We start from the raw sequence: 12739 nt of genomic DNA on the forward strand, positions 1-12739 counted from the left end.
AAGAAACAAATCAATCATTAAGACATTTTTAACAAACCATTGCTTCCGGCTAAAGTCCATAATCCATAATAACACTTCCTCCAGTGAAAAACAGGAGAGGAATCTGCACAGATCAAGCAGCGTTTAAACAGCTCTAAACAAACATGTGGGTGGATTTTGATGTGAGAGACAACAGGAGATGGACTTTTTCAATGGAGGAAGCGTTATTATGGATTATGGACTCATATTTTGACCAGAAGTGAAAGTATAAAGTTAAAATGCCTAAATGATTGATTTGTTTCATATAAACCCATTTTCACTTCACAAGACGTTAACTGATGGACTGGAGTGGTGTGGATTACTTGGTGTTTTTATCAGCTGTTTGGACTCTCATTCTGACGGCACCCATTCACTGCAGAGCATCCATTGATGCGATGCTACATTTCTCCAAATCTGATGAAGAAACAAACTCATCTACATCTCGGATGGCTTGAAGGCGAGTACATTTTCAGCACATTTTCATTTTTGCATGAACTATTCCTTTAAGCATTAGTATGCATACTTTAAAGGGGTCATGGGATGCCCATTTTCCACAAGTTGATATGATTCTTTTGGGTCTTAATGAAAAGTCTGTAACATAGTTTGGTTAAAATTTCTCAATGGTAGTGTAAAAAACGCACTTTTTTTACCCTGTCAAAAACAGCTCGTTTCAGAGCAGGCAGTTTTGTAGCATTTTCCTTTAAATGTTAATGAGCTCTGCTGACCCCGCCCCTCTCTTCCGAGCTGCTCTCAGAGAGACTGTTTACTTTAGCCGCATTAGACGCATTCATCGTGAAACTTGCTAATTAGCACATTATTAGGAAAGTCGATTTGCAAAGATTCGTTAAAAAAACCTTACACTCACTTCTTCTGGAGGTGAAGCTGGATCATGAATGATTCGCGCGAACATAAGACGCATTTATATAGATCGGGGAGCATTCCCTTCAAAAACAAACATAATCCACTACATCTTCAGTGGCTCAGATGTCGGGAGTAAATGACGACTGCTGTTCACATTATTACATCCAACAACAAAACACCTCAATCACTTAGGAGTCATTCTTGTCTACATCTGCTCCGGCGGTGAAACAATCACACATTTCAGTTCAAACAACTTGTAAAAGTGCATGTAGCATCATATGACCCCTTTAACCCGCTTCTGTACAATTACTTTTGAAACTTACTGCATAGCAACCGATGACATCTCCTTCCGTGAAAGGCTCACCAAACGCCTCTTCCTTTGCTCCAGTTACGATCCTCCCCCGTCCATCAAAACCATACGACAGCTCCACCTCACCTGAGAAAACAAGAGCAAGAAACATTTGTTTTTTAATTTGATAATAACATTGATTAAATTAGTTTTTCAAAAAACATAAAAAAAAAACATTTTTAAATTAATTTACATTTCGAAGAAATGTTAGTCTTCTAGCTATGTTATGCCTAATGTATACCTTTTTTTTTTATTTCTATCATCTCTATAATCATCAAAACCATTCAGATCAGTCATATGTTTTATTTCATAATGTTATTCTCACCTAGCTGAAGGCTTGTGTTGTCCACAGACCAGCCCACTCTGAGCACATGTCGATCCGGGTCACAGCTTGTGTCGAATGCAGGAGCTGACAGTCGCTTCACAAACTGGAGACCCAAAAAAGAAATAATAATTCACCAAAGGTGCCATTTAATTTGTACAAAACTCAAAACTCAAGTTCACACCTTGGCTTCGAATCCGACCTTCCCTTGACAAAATCCATGGCTCATCCTGCACCCCGACCAAAGCAGAGGGAACGTCTCCCAGAAGAGCGGCTGACCGCTGCTCCCATCAGAGTCCACCTCAAAATGCAGGTCACAGCTATCTGTGAAACACAAACACAGTGTTTCTGAGGACAGGCTCGTCTCAATGACTCATTCGGTATCTGAAGATGTATTGGGGTCGTGACGAACTTACAGGAATCCAGTCGAACATCTTCTAAATCTATTTCAGCTTCTTCCTCGGGCTCCGGCAGCAGCTCTGGTGTTTTAGCTCTGAGGACAAACAAATCAGGGAGAAAAAGTCAGAAAGGTTCAACTCTGTTTTGTAAGATCTGTTTAGGGTCAGTAGGACTTATTCATTCAGCAAGGACGCATTAAATTTAGTTATATAAGAGTGGGTAGATTGCTTAGAGATTGTAGTACTTTTTAAATGCTTTTGACCTAACTTGTTTATCACGTGGACTTGCATGTGGGATTATATCAAACTTGATAAAAAGAGAAAACAACAAGGAGTAAATTAACTGTAATCTGATATTAAAATAATCTAATCTAATATGTAATATGATCTAATTACAAGTACTTCATTTTTGCAATCTGATTACATAATCCATATTACAAAATATTTATTTTTCATATAAATTCTGTTCTTTTGACCTTTTTATTCATCAAAGATGAATTTCAACATTAATAATAATCAGAAATGTTCTCCTTGAGCAGCAAATCAGCTTTTTAGGATGATTTCTGAAGGATCATGTGACACTGGAGACTGTAGTAATGATGCTGAAAATTCAGCTTTGATCACATGAATAAATTATATTAAAAAAGATATTCAAATAGAAACCAGATCCTTTAAATTGCAATAATATTTCGGAATTTTACCAAGAAATGCAGTCTTGGTGAGCACAAGCGATTTCCTTCAAAAAAAAAAAAAAGTCAAGTGTGTTCTGGAAATGACATCCACGTTCTTTGAAATACCTTTAAGTACAAGCTCTTGCAGTTCCTACAGACCGATAATCAATACCTGTTGTAATGAATGTCCTCTTTGAACTCGTAATAATCTCTGCCTCTCTCCTCCACAGGCCTCTTGAGCTCCCTGCTCTCGTCTGGGGTGGAGTCCACAGTCTCAGGTCCATCTGACAGTCTACGGAGCACTGCAAGAGAGAGCAGTCATCATATAATCATCTTACTTTACTTTTAGTATATGATCAGCCATGAAACACTTTATTAATTGTGCTCTAAGGGTGACTTACACTGCTCTTGCTGCTGTGCTGCTTCTGGCTCTGAAATGGCCAAGACTGATGATGAGCATCCTGACTCTGCATCTTCCGTAGCAGCGGTTGCCAAGGCGACAGGATGCAGATTCGCGGCTGGATGCGCCTGCTGTTGTCTCTCCTCTCCAGATATAACGGCCTTCGCGATGGCTATTGGGGCAGTGCATGAGCACAGCTGAAGTGGGTCAGTCTGTGTACTTTGGTCAGTATAAGCAGTCATGCTCTTTTTAGGAGGACCGATGCACACTGGAGACCGCGTCCTAACGCACTGCTCAGATTCCGGGGAGTGAGTCTTCCGCGGCTCTTCACTCGTCGTTTCACTACCATTTCCCCCCTCATCTCCACTTTTGATGGGTTCAACACCGGCTTCGATCGCAGAGATCAGCCTAACCACCAGCTCGGCCTTCAGGCCTCTGGAGTCCAGTCCTCGCTCCGTTAACAAAGCACGCAACTCGGCCACTTTCAGCCTTTTCACTTCCGTTAACAACATTTTCAACAAGAGCGGTCAATTCCACGGTAAAACTAAAAAGTGTACACACGCTGTATCTTGTAATTTAGTGACGGTTGGCCAGTTAGGCGCACTCTTGAAACTTTTTGGGAATTTTCTCAATCTACCAAAACACACGACGACCCGCTGGAGAGAATTCAAGAGAGTGGACTGAGCGCTGATTGGCTATCGGGAGGACGCTGATCGTTGATTGGCTACCAGCAGTGACGTAAACTGACTCTTTTTCGGCGAGTCGGTTCTTTCGAACAATTCGTTTCAAAGAACCATTTTTTTAAAGATCCAAATAAAAACTATTTAGGTTTTTTTTTTTTTTTTTTTTACCCCATTACATTCACAGGGGATACATACAACAGAAATATTGTTTAAAATAACAATATGTGACTCAGGTTGATGCAAAGCAATAAAATACATAATGTACTCAACCTCAGGCCATCCAAAATATAGATGAGTTTGTTTCTTCATCAGATTTGGAGAAATGTAGTATTGCATCACCTGTTCACCAATGGATGTGAATGGGTGCCGTCAGAATGAGAGCTGATAAAAACATCACAATAATCCACAAGTAATCCACACCACTCCAGTCCATCAGTTAAAGTCATTTTTTTCCACTAGAGAAAACAAAACAATGGATAGAGGACTCATATTTTAGGTGAAAGAAGTTTACATGTTACATACACAACCAGAATACAAAACACAATAATATTCCACTAAAATAATCAGGCCAAAAAATAAATAATAAATTAAAAGAAATATAAACAGAAAAACAAATCGATAAAACTTAACATAAAAATCTTTAAAAAAAATAATAAACTAGAATAAATAATTACACATAAGAATGCCAGCTTCAAAGAATAACTTACATCGAAGTCATTATTTTTTCCATCAATACAGTAGTTTTAGCAGCTTTCTTATGAAGTGACGAGCAGAGAGATTCATAAAATAGTTTCTGATCAATACAAAAAAATCCTACAATTAGGCATACAATCAGTACCTTTACATTTGTGAAGATGAAATAGGCCACAGAGAGTTAGGGTTGTGGCTAGAAGGGATGCAAATACCAGAAGCTAACTATAAATTACATTTTCTACCTATTAGATTGTGTTTTATTAACGTCCAACCCCAACCCTAAACCCACCACTTACTATAATGCAAAACACAGTGATTATCGGTGTACAGTTTTGAGAAAAATTACGCTATATTAATCTGCGAATGCCCATTTAGTGGTCACAGCTTTTATGCAATTTCCACGTGCTCTAAAACAGTCCAATCTAATGTTTTTTAATGTTGAATTTATAAGGGTGTTTATTGTAATTTTTTTTTTTTACATTCCAGTTCAGCCATGATTCAGCTCGAAAAATATAGGCCTAAAATAAAGTAGAACCTAAATATAGTTATTTTTAAATAAAGCGAAACTCATTAAAACCAACTCGCGTGTTTGTTTATAACTCTCATATTCAAGTTGTTAACACATTTCCGCGATGTTTAATTTGTAACAATTCTGCTTTTCAATAATTGCCCCCGAGTCAAAAGAGTCGACTCAGAAGAACGATTCATTCACGAATCGGACGTCACTAGTTGCCCCGCCTTCCGGTGCCACATTTTTATGTTTTTACCAGAATAAACATTCTCAGCGTAGCATTTATGTTTATAGCATACAGCACCGATATTTTCTTCCAGAATAAATATCTTTTTTACGCAGTCGAGCGTTGGCAGAGAAAGCAGATTTATCCCATGTACACTATTGGTCAATCCGAGAGGTTAAAGGTTGATATGTAAATATCCAACATGGCGGCGCCCATACATGACATGTTTTCTCGCTGCGTGGATCCTGCCGAAGCCAGTAATTGCGTGGAGGTCCGATTTATCGATAATGTCAAGGTGTGCAACAGTTAACCAATGACAGAGACGCATCCTCCTCATATAATGTAGTTATATAGTGTTGTTATTTAGCGGTTTAGCCTCCCAGATCAGATCAGCCGGCTTATTCTCATCTGATGCCAGAACCTGCTGATCAAAGAAATGTAGACGATCCAGAATATGCAAACTGTGACAAATAATCACATGCATGTTCTCTAAAGAGGAGACATGTATGTGTAGTTTTAAATAGGTTTCTCCCATCTCGCGCTTCAGACGGCAAACGTTAATATATTATTTTATGATTATTGAATTATTTCTTCTCAGGGTAAAGGATTATTTGCGAAAAAAACCTTCAAAAAGGGTGACCCCATTTTTATTGAGCAACCTCTAGTGTCATCTCAGTTCTTGTGGAATGCCTTGTACAACTACAGAGGTGAGTGCATAGATTCATATCATTCATACAGATGTTCTTGATCATATCTTTGTGATAAAAGACGTCTTAGAATATGTTATTTATTTATGCGTCACTTTGAGACCCTGGGATGCCAGAATTGTTTCAAAAGTTTGGGATCAGTAGGATTTATAATGTTTTTTAAAGAAGTGTCTTTTGTGCATCAAAGCTGCATTCATGTGATCAAAAATACAGAAAAAACTAGTAATATTATGAAATATTATTGCAATTTAAAATAACAGTTTTCGATTTTAATATACTTTGAAATGTAATTTATTCCTGTGATCAAAGCTGTATTTTCAGCATCATTACTCCAGTCTTCAGTGTCACATGATCCTTCAGAAATCATTCTAATATGCTGATTTATAATAAATGTTGGAAACAGTTGTGCTGCTTAAAGGTCCCATATAGTCAGTAATTTGTAGATTGGGGTCAGTAATTTATTTATTTATTTATTTATTTTTGAAATAAATAAATTATTATTTTCTCAGCAAGGATGTGTTAAATTGATAAAAAGTGATAGTATAGACTTATGTTGTTAGAAAATATTTCTATTTTGAATAAATGCTGGTAAAAAAATGCATAGCCTGAATGCACTGTAAGTCGCTTTGAATGAAAGCGTCTGCTAAATGCATAAATTATTATTAAATTATTAAATGCTTTTCTTCAGTATCACAGCTTCCAAAAAATATTAAGCAGCACAACCGTTTCCAACATTAATAATAAATCAGCATATTGTTAATAAATCATCAGAATGATTTCTGAAGATCATGTGACACTGAAGACTGGAGTAATGATGCTGATGGAAATTCAGCTTTGCATCACAGGAATAAATTACATTTTACAATATATTCAAATAGAAAACTGTTATTTTAAATTGCAAAAATATTTCACAATATTATATTTTTTTTCTGTATTTTTGATCAAATAAATACAGCCTTGATGAGCATACGAAACATTAAAAATCATACTGATCCCAAACTTTTGAATGGCAGTGTACATTATGCATTTCATACATTTTATATATAATGATTATCTTTAACATTTTTATTTGAGTTGTGCATGTATTGTGTGATGTGTTTATGTCATCTTCTCCCCGTGTTCAGCGTGTGAGTACTGTCTGCGTGCTCTGGAGACAGCGGAGGAGAACGCCAGGCGCTTGAGCGGTCTGCCGGCTCTTGGTCTGCCTCAGCCGGAGCTGTGTAAAGTGCGTCCGGATCGACACCAGGCCTGTCCACACTGTCAGGTACACATGAGCTTAATCTGTTCCTCTGTTATCTAGTGTTTGATTCAGCCGTCACTTCGTAATCTGGTTACTGTTGTTGATTGACTACACTGATTTAGGGGTGGGCGATATGACCAAAATCGTATATCTAGGGATGTAACGATTCACTCAACTCACGATTCGATTCACGATTTTTTTTTAACAAAATGAGATTTAAGACAAATTATAAATTAAATGTGTCCTTTTATTATTGCTTGGACAAAATACTGTACGTTTCTTTGTGAAATTGAAATATAACACTATAATAATATACTAATATAGCACTTGCATATTATTACTCTTTTGTTGGTTTTGATTGCTTCTATTGTCCTCATTTGTTAGTCGCTTTGGATAAAAGCGTTTGCTAAGTGACTAAATTTAAATATAATGTAAATGTAAATAACAAAACTATATATATTTTTTTAAATTTTAAAACAAGCCCCAAATCAAATAAATAAGTAAATATGCATTATACAGAGGCAAGAGGAAAAGACAAAATACCATGGTAAGACAGTAAGTTCCCCTCAGACATGCATTCATATAAACTCCTACCTATACATGAATCGTGATTTGTTTAGCATCTCAACCGATTTGAATCGTCACATATTTTAATCGATTTTCAACCGGCTCGCGGTTAATCGTTACATCCCTACTTGTATCACGATATGAGTAATTTTATATCAAGATAACGATATATATATATATATTACGATATAGTTCTTTTTTTCTTTTAAAAAGGTTTTTATGATATTAAAATCTTTGATACCATATAATTTTCATAATCCCTTGTCAATATCAAACTAATACAAGACTAAAAAGAAAAGAAAAAACCAACCTCAAGCTCACTGAAGATAAATAAACAGTCAGTGATAAAATAAGGATAAGATACTAATTGCAAGCAATAGGACAAAAAACTACAATAAATAAGAAACGCTACATACATTGTGTAAATTAATGATGTGTGTGTGTATATATATATATATATATATATATAATTAACATGTAAATGTAAGATTTTGTAAGTTTTTACATTTATATCCAATTATATTTGTTACGATAACTTTATATTTAGATTTTTTTGCACCCTCAGATTCCAGATTTTCAAATAGTTGTATCTCAGCCAAATATTGTCCTAACAAACCATACATCAATGGAAAGCTTATTTATTCAGCTTCAGATTTCGAAAAAATTGACCCTTATGACTAGTTTTGTAGTCCAGGGTCACATATGTGTGTGTACTGTGTATATTTATTATGCATGTATAAACACACGCGCATGTATATATATATTTAAGAAAAAATGTTATGTTTATATATTTATATATAATATAAAATATATGAATATAAATATATACATGTAAATATTTTCAAAATACATTCTGTATGTGTGTGTCTTTATATATGCATTATAAATATACACAGTGCACACACATATATTATATAAAAAAAAACGTTTATTTTGCATGCGATTAATCGTTGCCCAGCACTAATAATGATCATTAAAAACCGTATTTGATTATTGCAATCTGAAAAACGCGAGATAAATAGAAAGTTAGTAAGAGTCTCACGCAGACGCGACATGCATCGTAGCTTTCGTTTAGTGTGAAAATATGACAGAAGGCAGAGTGCTGAGAAAAATTATATATGCAATTATAAATGCATGAATAAATTATTTATTAATGCATAAAGGGGGAACTGACTGTCTGCAGAAAAGTTCTGATGACGTGCTTTTCATCTTCCCTCTGTGTAAAGCCTGATAAAGTAGGGTTTATAAGCGCAGCGCTGCTTTGTTTACAGAGGCTACCGTGGAAACCGCTCTATTTCTGCTCTTCCATAAGCGCCACCTGCTGTCAGACAGTGGAGTTACATTTTCATTCAGTCTGTCTACTGTTTGTGTTGCGACCACATTTTAGTTGAACATTTCGGATAGTAAGGTAGCCTCTGTAGAATTGTTCATGATGAAGCAGATAAAATGCCTATAATTGATCATTTTGATTCATTCTTTTCTTTAAAACGATTTAAAGGCTTAAATGTGAGGTGTATTATTTAATAAAACTTTTTTTTTTAGTCAAAACCTTAATTGATCATGTAGTATGTATTAGTAGAGAATGTTATCTTCCGAGTCGCCCAACTAATATTGTAATTTACCGTATTGGCCCTAATATAAGACGACCCTGATTATAAGACGACCCCCCCTTTTTCCAGATGTACCTTTTGGAAAAAGGCTTTTAAAAACCAAATCTTGTTTTTTCTCAGTAAAACACATTTTGTCTTCAATTATTTTCATATTGCATATTTTTCCTATTTTAATTTTTGTTTTGAAAGTATGGTAAAAACTGGTAAAATGTACCAACAATCACATTAAAAAAAATATACACTTTTTGATATACCTTAAAAAAAAAAAAAACAGGTAGCCCATCTGAATTAGGACATTTAGGCTATCCATCTAGATCTTTACTTAATATCCTAATGATTTTTGGCATAAAAGAAAAATCGATCATTTTGACCCATACAATGTATTGTTGGCTATTGCTACAAATATACCCCAGCGACTTAAGACTGAATTTGTTGCTCCAGGGTCACACTTGGTAATTAAGTGCAGATAGCCTGCTGATGTGTTTTCCTGAGGAGGTCTCTGTGTTCTCTTCAGGTGATGTACTGCAGCGCTGAGTGCCGGCAGGCTGCATGGGATTAAATCTGACTGTCATGTTTAATGTTATTATTTTAATGTTTATTTAAACAAAAAGGGCATAGTGCTGCTGATTGTGTTTGTTGTTAGGTGAAATGATTTCAGTAGCACATTTTAATAACACCGTGATAATACTGATAACCATGATCATTTTGGTCACTATGATCGTGATGTGAATTGTTCTCTATGCAGAACACTGGAGAAGTGTTGCGGTTGCTTGATTGTTAGGCTGCTAGTGCAAAGGCCTTGAAGTAAATGAGTCTGCTTTTGAGTTAAACTCATTTTTGCATATTATTCAGGAGTGTGCATTACCCTCCGGAAACTTCCAGTATCATGATAATGGCAAGGATGGTGGCCACCATCAAGCAGGTTATTTTCTGTTTATTATTGGTCTAAATAAGAGGATTGTTTACATAAATGAATTTTTTTGTAAGTATGGAAGCTTGTTTCTGCCATTGAATAGAAATAAAAATGGAATTGCGACCTTTTTTTCTGACTTCTTTTCTCAGAATTGTGAGACATAAACCCACAATTGTAAGAAAATAGATTTTTTTCCCCTCAGAATTGGACTTTAAAATTGGCGAGTGAATATCTCACAATTCTGAGAAAAGAAGTCAGAATTGGGAGAAATTTTTACATTTTGTATTCAGTGGTGGAAACAGGCTTCCATAAGTACAGTAAGTGTGAAGTAACTGGTATCAGCTTGTTTTGTTGCTGTTCCAGGCTCAAGATAAGGGACGCTGGCAGAGGCTGTTCTCTCATTTTTGTAGCCGTACAGCAAACGAAGAGGAGGAAATAGTTCATAAATTGTTGGGAGAGAAGTTTCAGGTAAATGCCATCGTTTTTGCCTTCACTCTTCATTTTTACTGTAGTGACAAATCATTGATTTCTACTATGCAGAATATTGATTCACATCTTAAAAGTGCACTAAAATACAGTGTTGTTTTTATTTCAGGGCCAGCTGGCCTTGCTGCGTGATCTCTTTACTACAGCGCTGTACGAGGATGGTCTCAGTCAGGTCAGACTCACATTTATCTGTCTGTCTTTCTGTATCACTGACACTTTGTCTTGAATGATTTCATTAATAAGCAAAAGGGTCAAATGCAAGTTGAATGAACATGCATTACTGCGGTGAATGCTTTCTCATACACTGACAATATCATCAAAGTCTATAGAATACCTTAAAGGGACTGTGATTTTATGCAGAACTAGGGATGAAACAGTTGCCCGTTCGATGATAAACCACGATAAAAAGTCCCAACGGTTAGTATTTCTGTGTCATATTATAATTTTTAGTGGTGGGCAATGATTAATCGCAATTAATCGCACCCATAATAAAGGTTTTTGTGTACATAATATTTGTGACCCTGGAGCACAAAAGCAGTCTTAAGTCGCTGGGGTATATTTGTAGCAATAGCCAACAATACATTGTATGGGTCAAAATTATTGATTTAGTCATTTATGCCAAAAATCATTAAGATATTAAGTAAAGATCATGTTCCATGAAGATATTTTGTAAATAGAAGTTTCAGGTAAATGCCATCGTTTTTGCCTTCACTGTTCATTTTTACTGTAGTGACAAATCATTGATTTCTACTATGCAGAATATTGATTCACATCTTAAAAGTACACTAAAATACAGTGTTGTTTTTATTTCAGGGCCAGCTGGCCTTGCTGCGTGATCTCTTTACTACAGCGCTGTACGAGGATGGTCTCAGTCAGGTCAGACTCACATTTATCTGTCTGTCTTTCTGTATCACTGACACTTTGTCTTGAATGATTTCATTAATAAGCAAAAGGGTCAAATGCAAGTTGAATGAACATGCATTACTGTTAAAAAATTTACAATTTGAGTTGGTAAGATTTTAACTTTGTTTTTTTTTAACAAGGTTGCATTTATTTGATCAAAAATATAGCAAAAACATAATATTGTGAAATATTATTACACAAATGTTCTGTTTGATTATATGTTAAACTGTATTTGATTTCTGTGATGCGCAGCTGAATTTTCAGCATCATTACTCCAGTCTTCAGTATCACATGATCTTCAGAAATCATTCTAATTTGAAAAATGTGACATTGATATTTTTTCAGGATTCTTTGAATATAATTTTTCTTTTTTTTAAATTTGTACCAAATACATTTCTTTACTGTCACTTTTAGAATTCATTTCTTAAAAAAACCGGTAACATGTTACAATAAGGTTCCATTTGTTAACATTAATTTACTACGTTAGTTAAAATGAACTAACACTTCTGAAGCATGTATCCATCTTCGTTAATTTCAGCATTTACTAATACATTATTAAAGTCAAAAGTTGTATATTTTTGTATATTTTATATTATTTAAAGGACCTGAGCTGACACATGGACTAACAATATACAGTGGTATTTTTTTATTAACTAATGTTAACAAAGATTAATAAATACAGTAACATGTATTGCTGATTGTTAGTTAATGTTAGTTAATGCATTAACTAATGGGACCTTATTGTAAAATGTTACCCAAAAAAAACTGACTGAACCCAAAATTTGAAAGGGTATTTTAGATTTTCTTCCAATACAATATCTGGAAAAAAAAATAAAAAATTATCAAATTTATTGACAAGGTTTGATACTGGTAACTGACACTAGGGGGAGTTAACACCTGTTAATTGGTCAAGTAGTATATAGAAAATTACTTTTCACCCATGTGACTACTGAAGAGTGATGCCAAAAATCATTAGGACATTAAGTAAAGATCATGTTCCATGAAGATATTTAGTAAATTTCCTACCGTAAATATATCAAAACGTAATTTTTGATTAGTAATATGCATTGCTAAGAACTTCATTTGGACAACTTCATTTGGACAACTTTAAAGGCGATTCTCTCAATATATTTACAATTGCACCCTCAGATTCCAGATTTTCAAATAGTTGTATCTCAGCC

General features: G+C 35.0%; 2 protein-coding genes and 1 long non-coding RNA gene across 4 annotated transcripts in view; 2 read left to right on the top strand and 1 right to left on the bottom strand.

The window, feature by feature from the left end:
• LOC107745085 (heterogeneous nuclear ribonucleoprotein U-like protein 2) overlaps window positions 1–3692 on the bottom strand; it is a 16408-nt gene extending 12716 nt beyond the window's left edge. For both annotated transcript variants that reach the window (XM_016558917.1, XM_016558916.1), the window contains exons 1-6: window positions 3021–3692; window positions 2792–2921; window positions 1967–2043; window positions 1735–1874; window positions 1554–1656; window positions 1203–1315 (exon numbers count right to left, since the gene is read on the bottom strand). In XM_016558917.1, the coding sequence (XP_016414403.1) occupies window positions 1203–1315; window positions 1554–1656; window positions 1735–1874; window positions 1967–2043; window positions 2792–2921; window positions 3021–3531 (1074 nt within the window). In that variant the 5' untranslated portion in view covers window positions 3532–3692. The remainder of the gene's footprint in view (window positions 1–1202; window positions 1316–1553; window positions 1657–1734; window positions 1875–1966; window positions 2044–2791; window positions 2922–3020) is intronic.
• Window positions 3693–5259: 1567 nt separating this feature from the next.
• LOC107745094 (SET and MYND domain-containing protein 5-like) overlaps window positions 5260–12739 on the top strand; it is a 12049-nt gene continuing 4569 nt past the window's right edge. The window contains exons 1-7 of the mRNA XM_016558923.1: window positions 5260–5427; window positions 5731–5839; window positions 6964–7103; window positions 9771–9803; window positions 10533–10637; window positions 10765–10827; window positions 11469–11531. Of these exons, the coding sequence (XP_016414409.1) occupies window positions 5335–5427; window positions 5731–5839; window positions 6964–7103; window positions 9771–9803; window positions 10533–10637; window positions 10765–10827; window positions 11469–11531 (606 nt within the window). The 5' untranslated portion in view covers window positions 5260–5334. The remainder of the gene's footprint in view (window positions 5428–5730; window positions 5840–6963; window positions 7104–9770; window positions 9804–10532; window positions 10638–10764; window positions 10828–11468; window positions 11532–12739) is intronic.
• Window positions 11331–12739, top strand: part of LOC107745088 (uncharacterized) — a 1699-nt gene continuing 290 nt past the window's right edge. The window contains exons 1-2 of the long non-coding RNA XR_001640566.1: window positions 11331–11341; window positions 11469–11531. This is a non-coding gene — a long non-coding RNA (uncharacterized LOC107745088). The remainder of the gene's footprint in view (window positions 11342–11468; window positions 11532–12739) is intronic.

This window comes from Sinocyclocheilus rhinocerous, unplaced genomic scaffold (assembly GCF_001515625.1).
Source record: "Sinocyclocheilus rhinocerous isolate Xijiao unplaced genomic scaffold, SAMN03320098_v1.1 scaffold17, whole genome shotgun sequence".
Classification (NCBI taxonomy): domain Eukaryota; kingdom Metazoa; phylum Chordata; class Actinopteri; order Cypriniformes; family Cyprinidae; genus Sinocyclocheilus; species Sinocyclocheilus rhinocerous.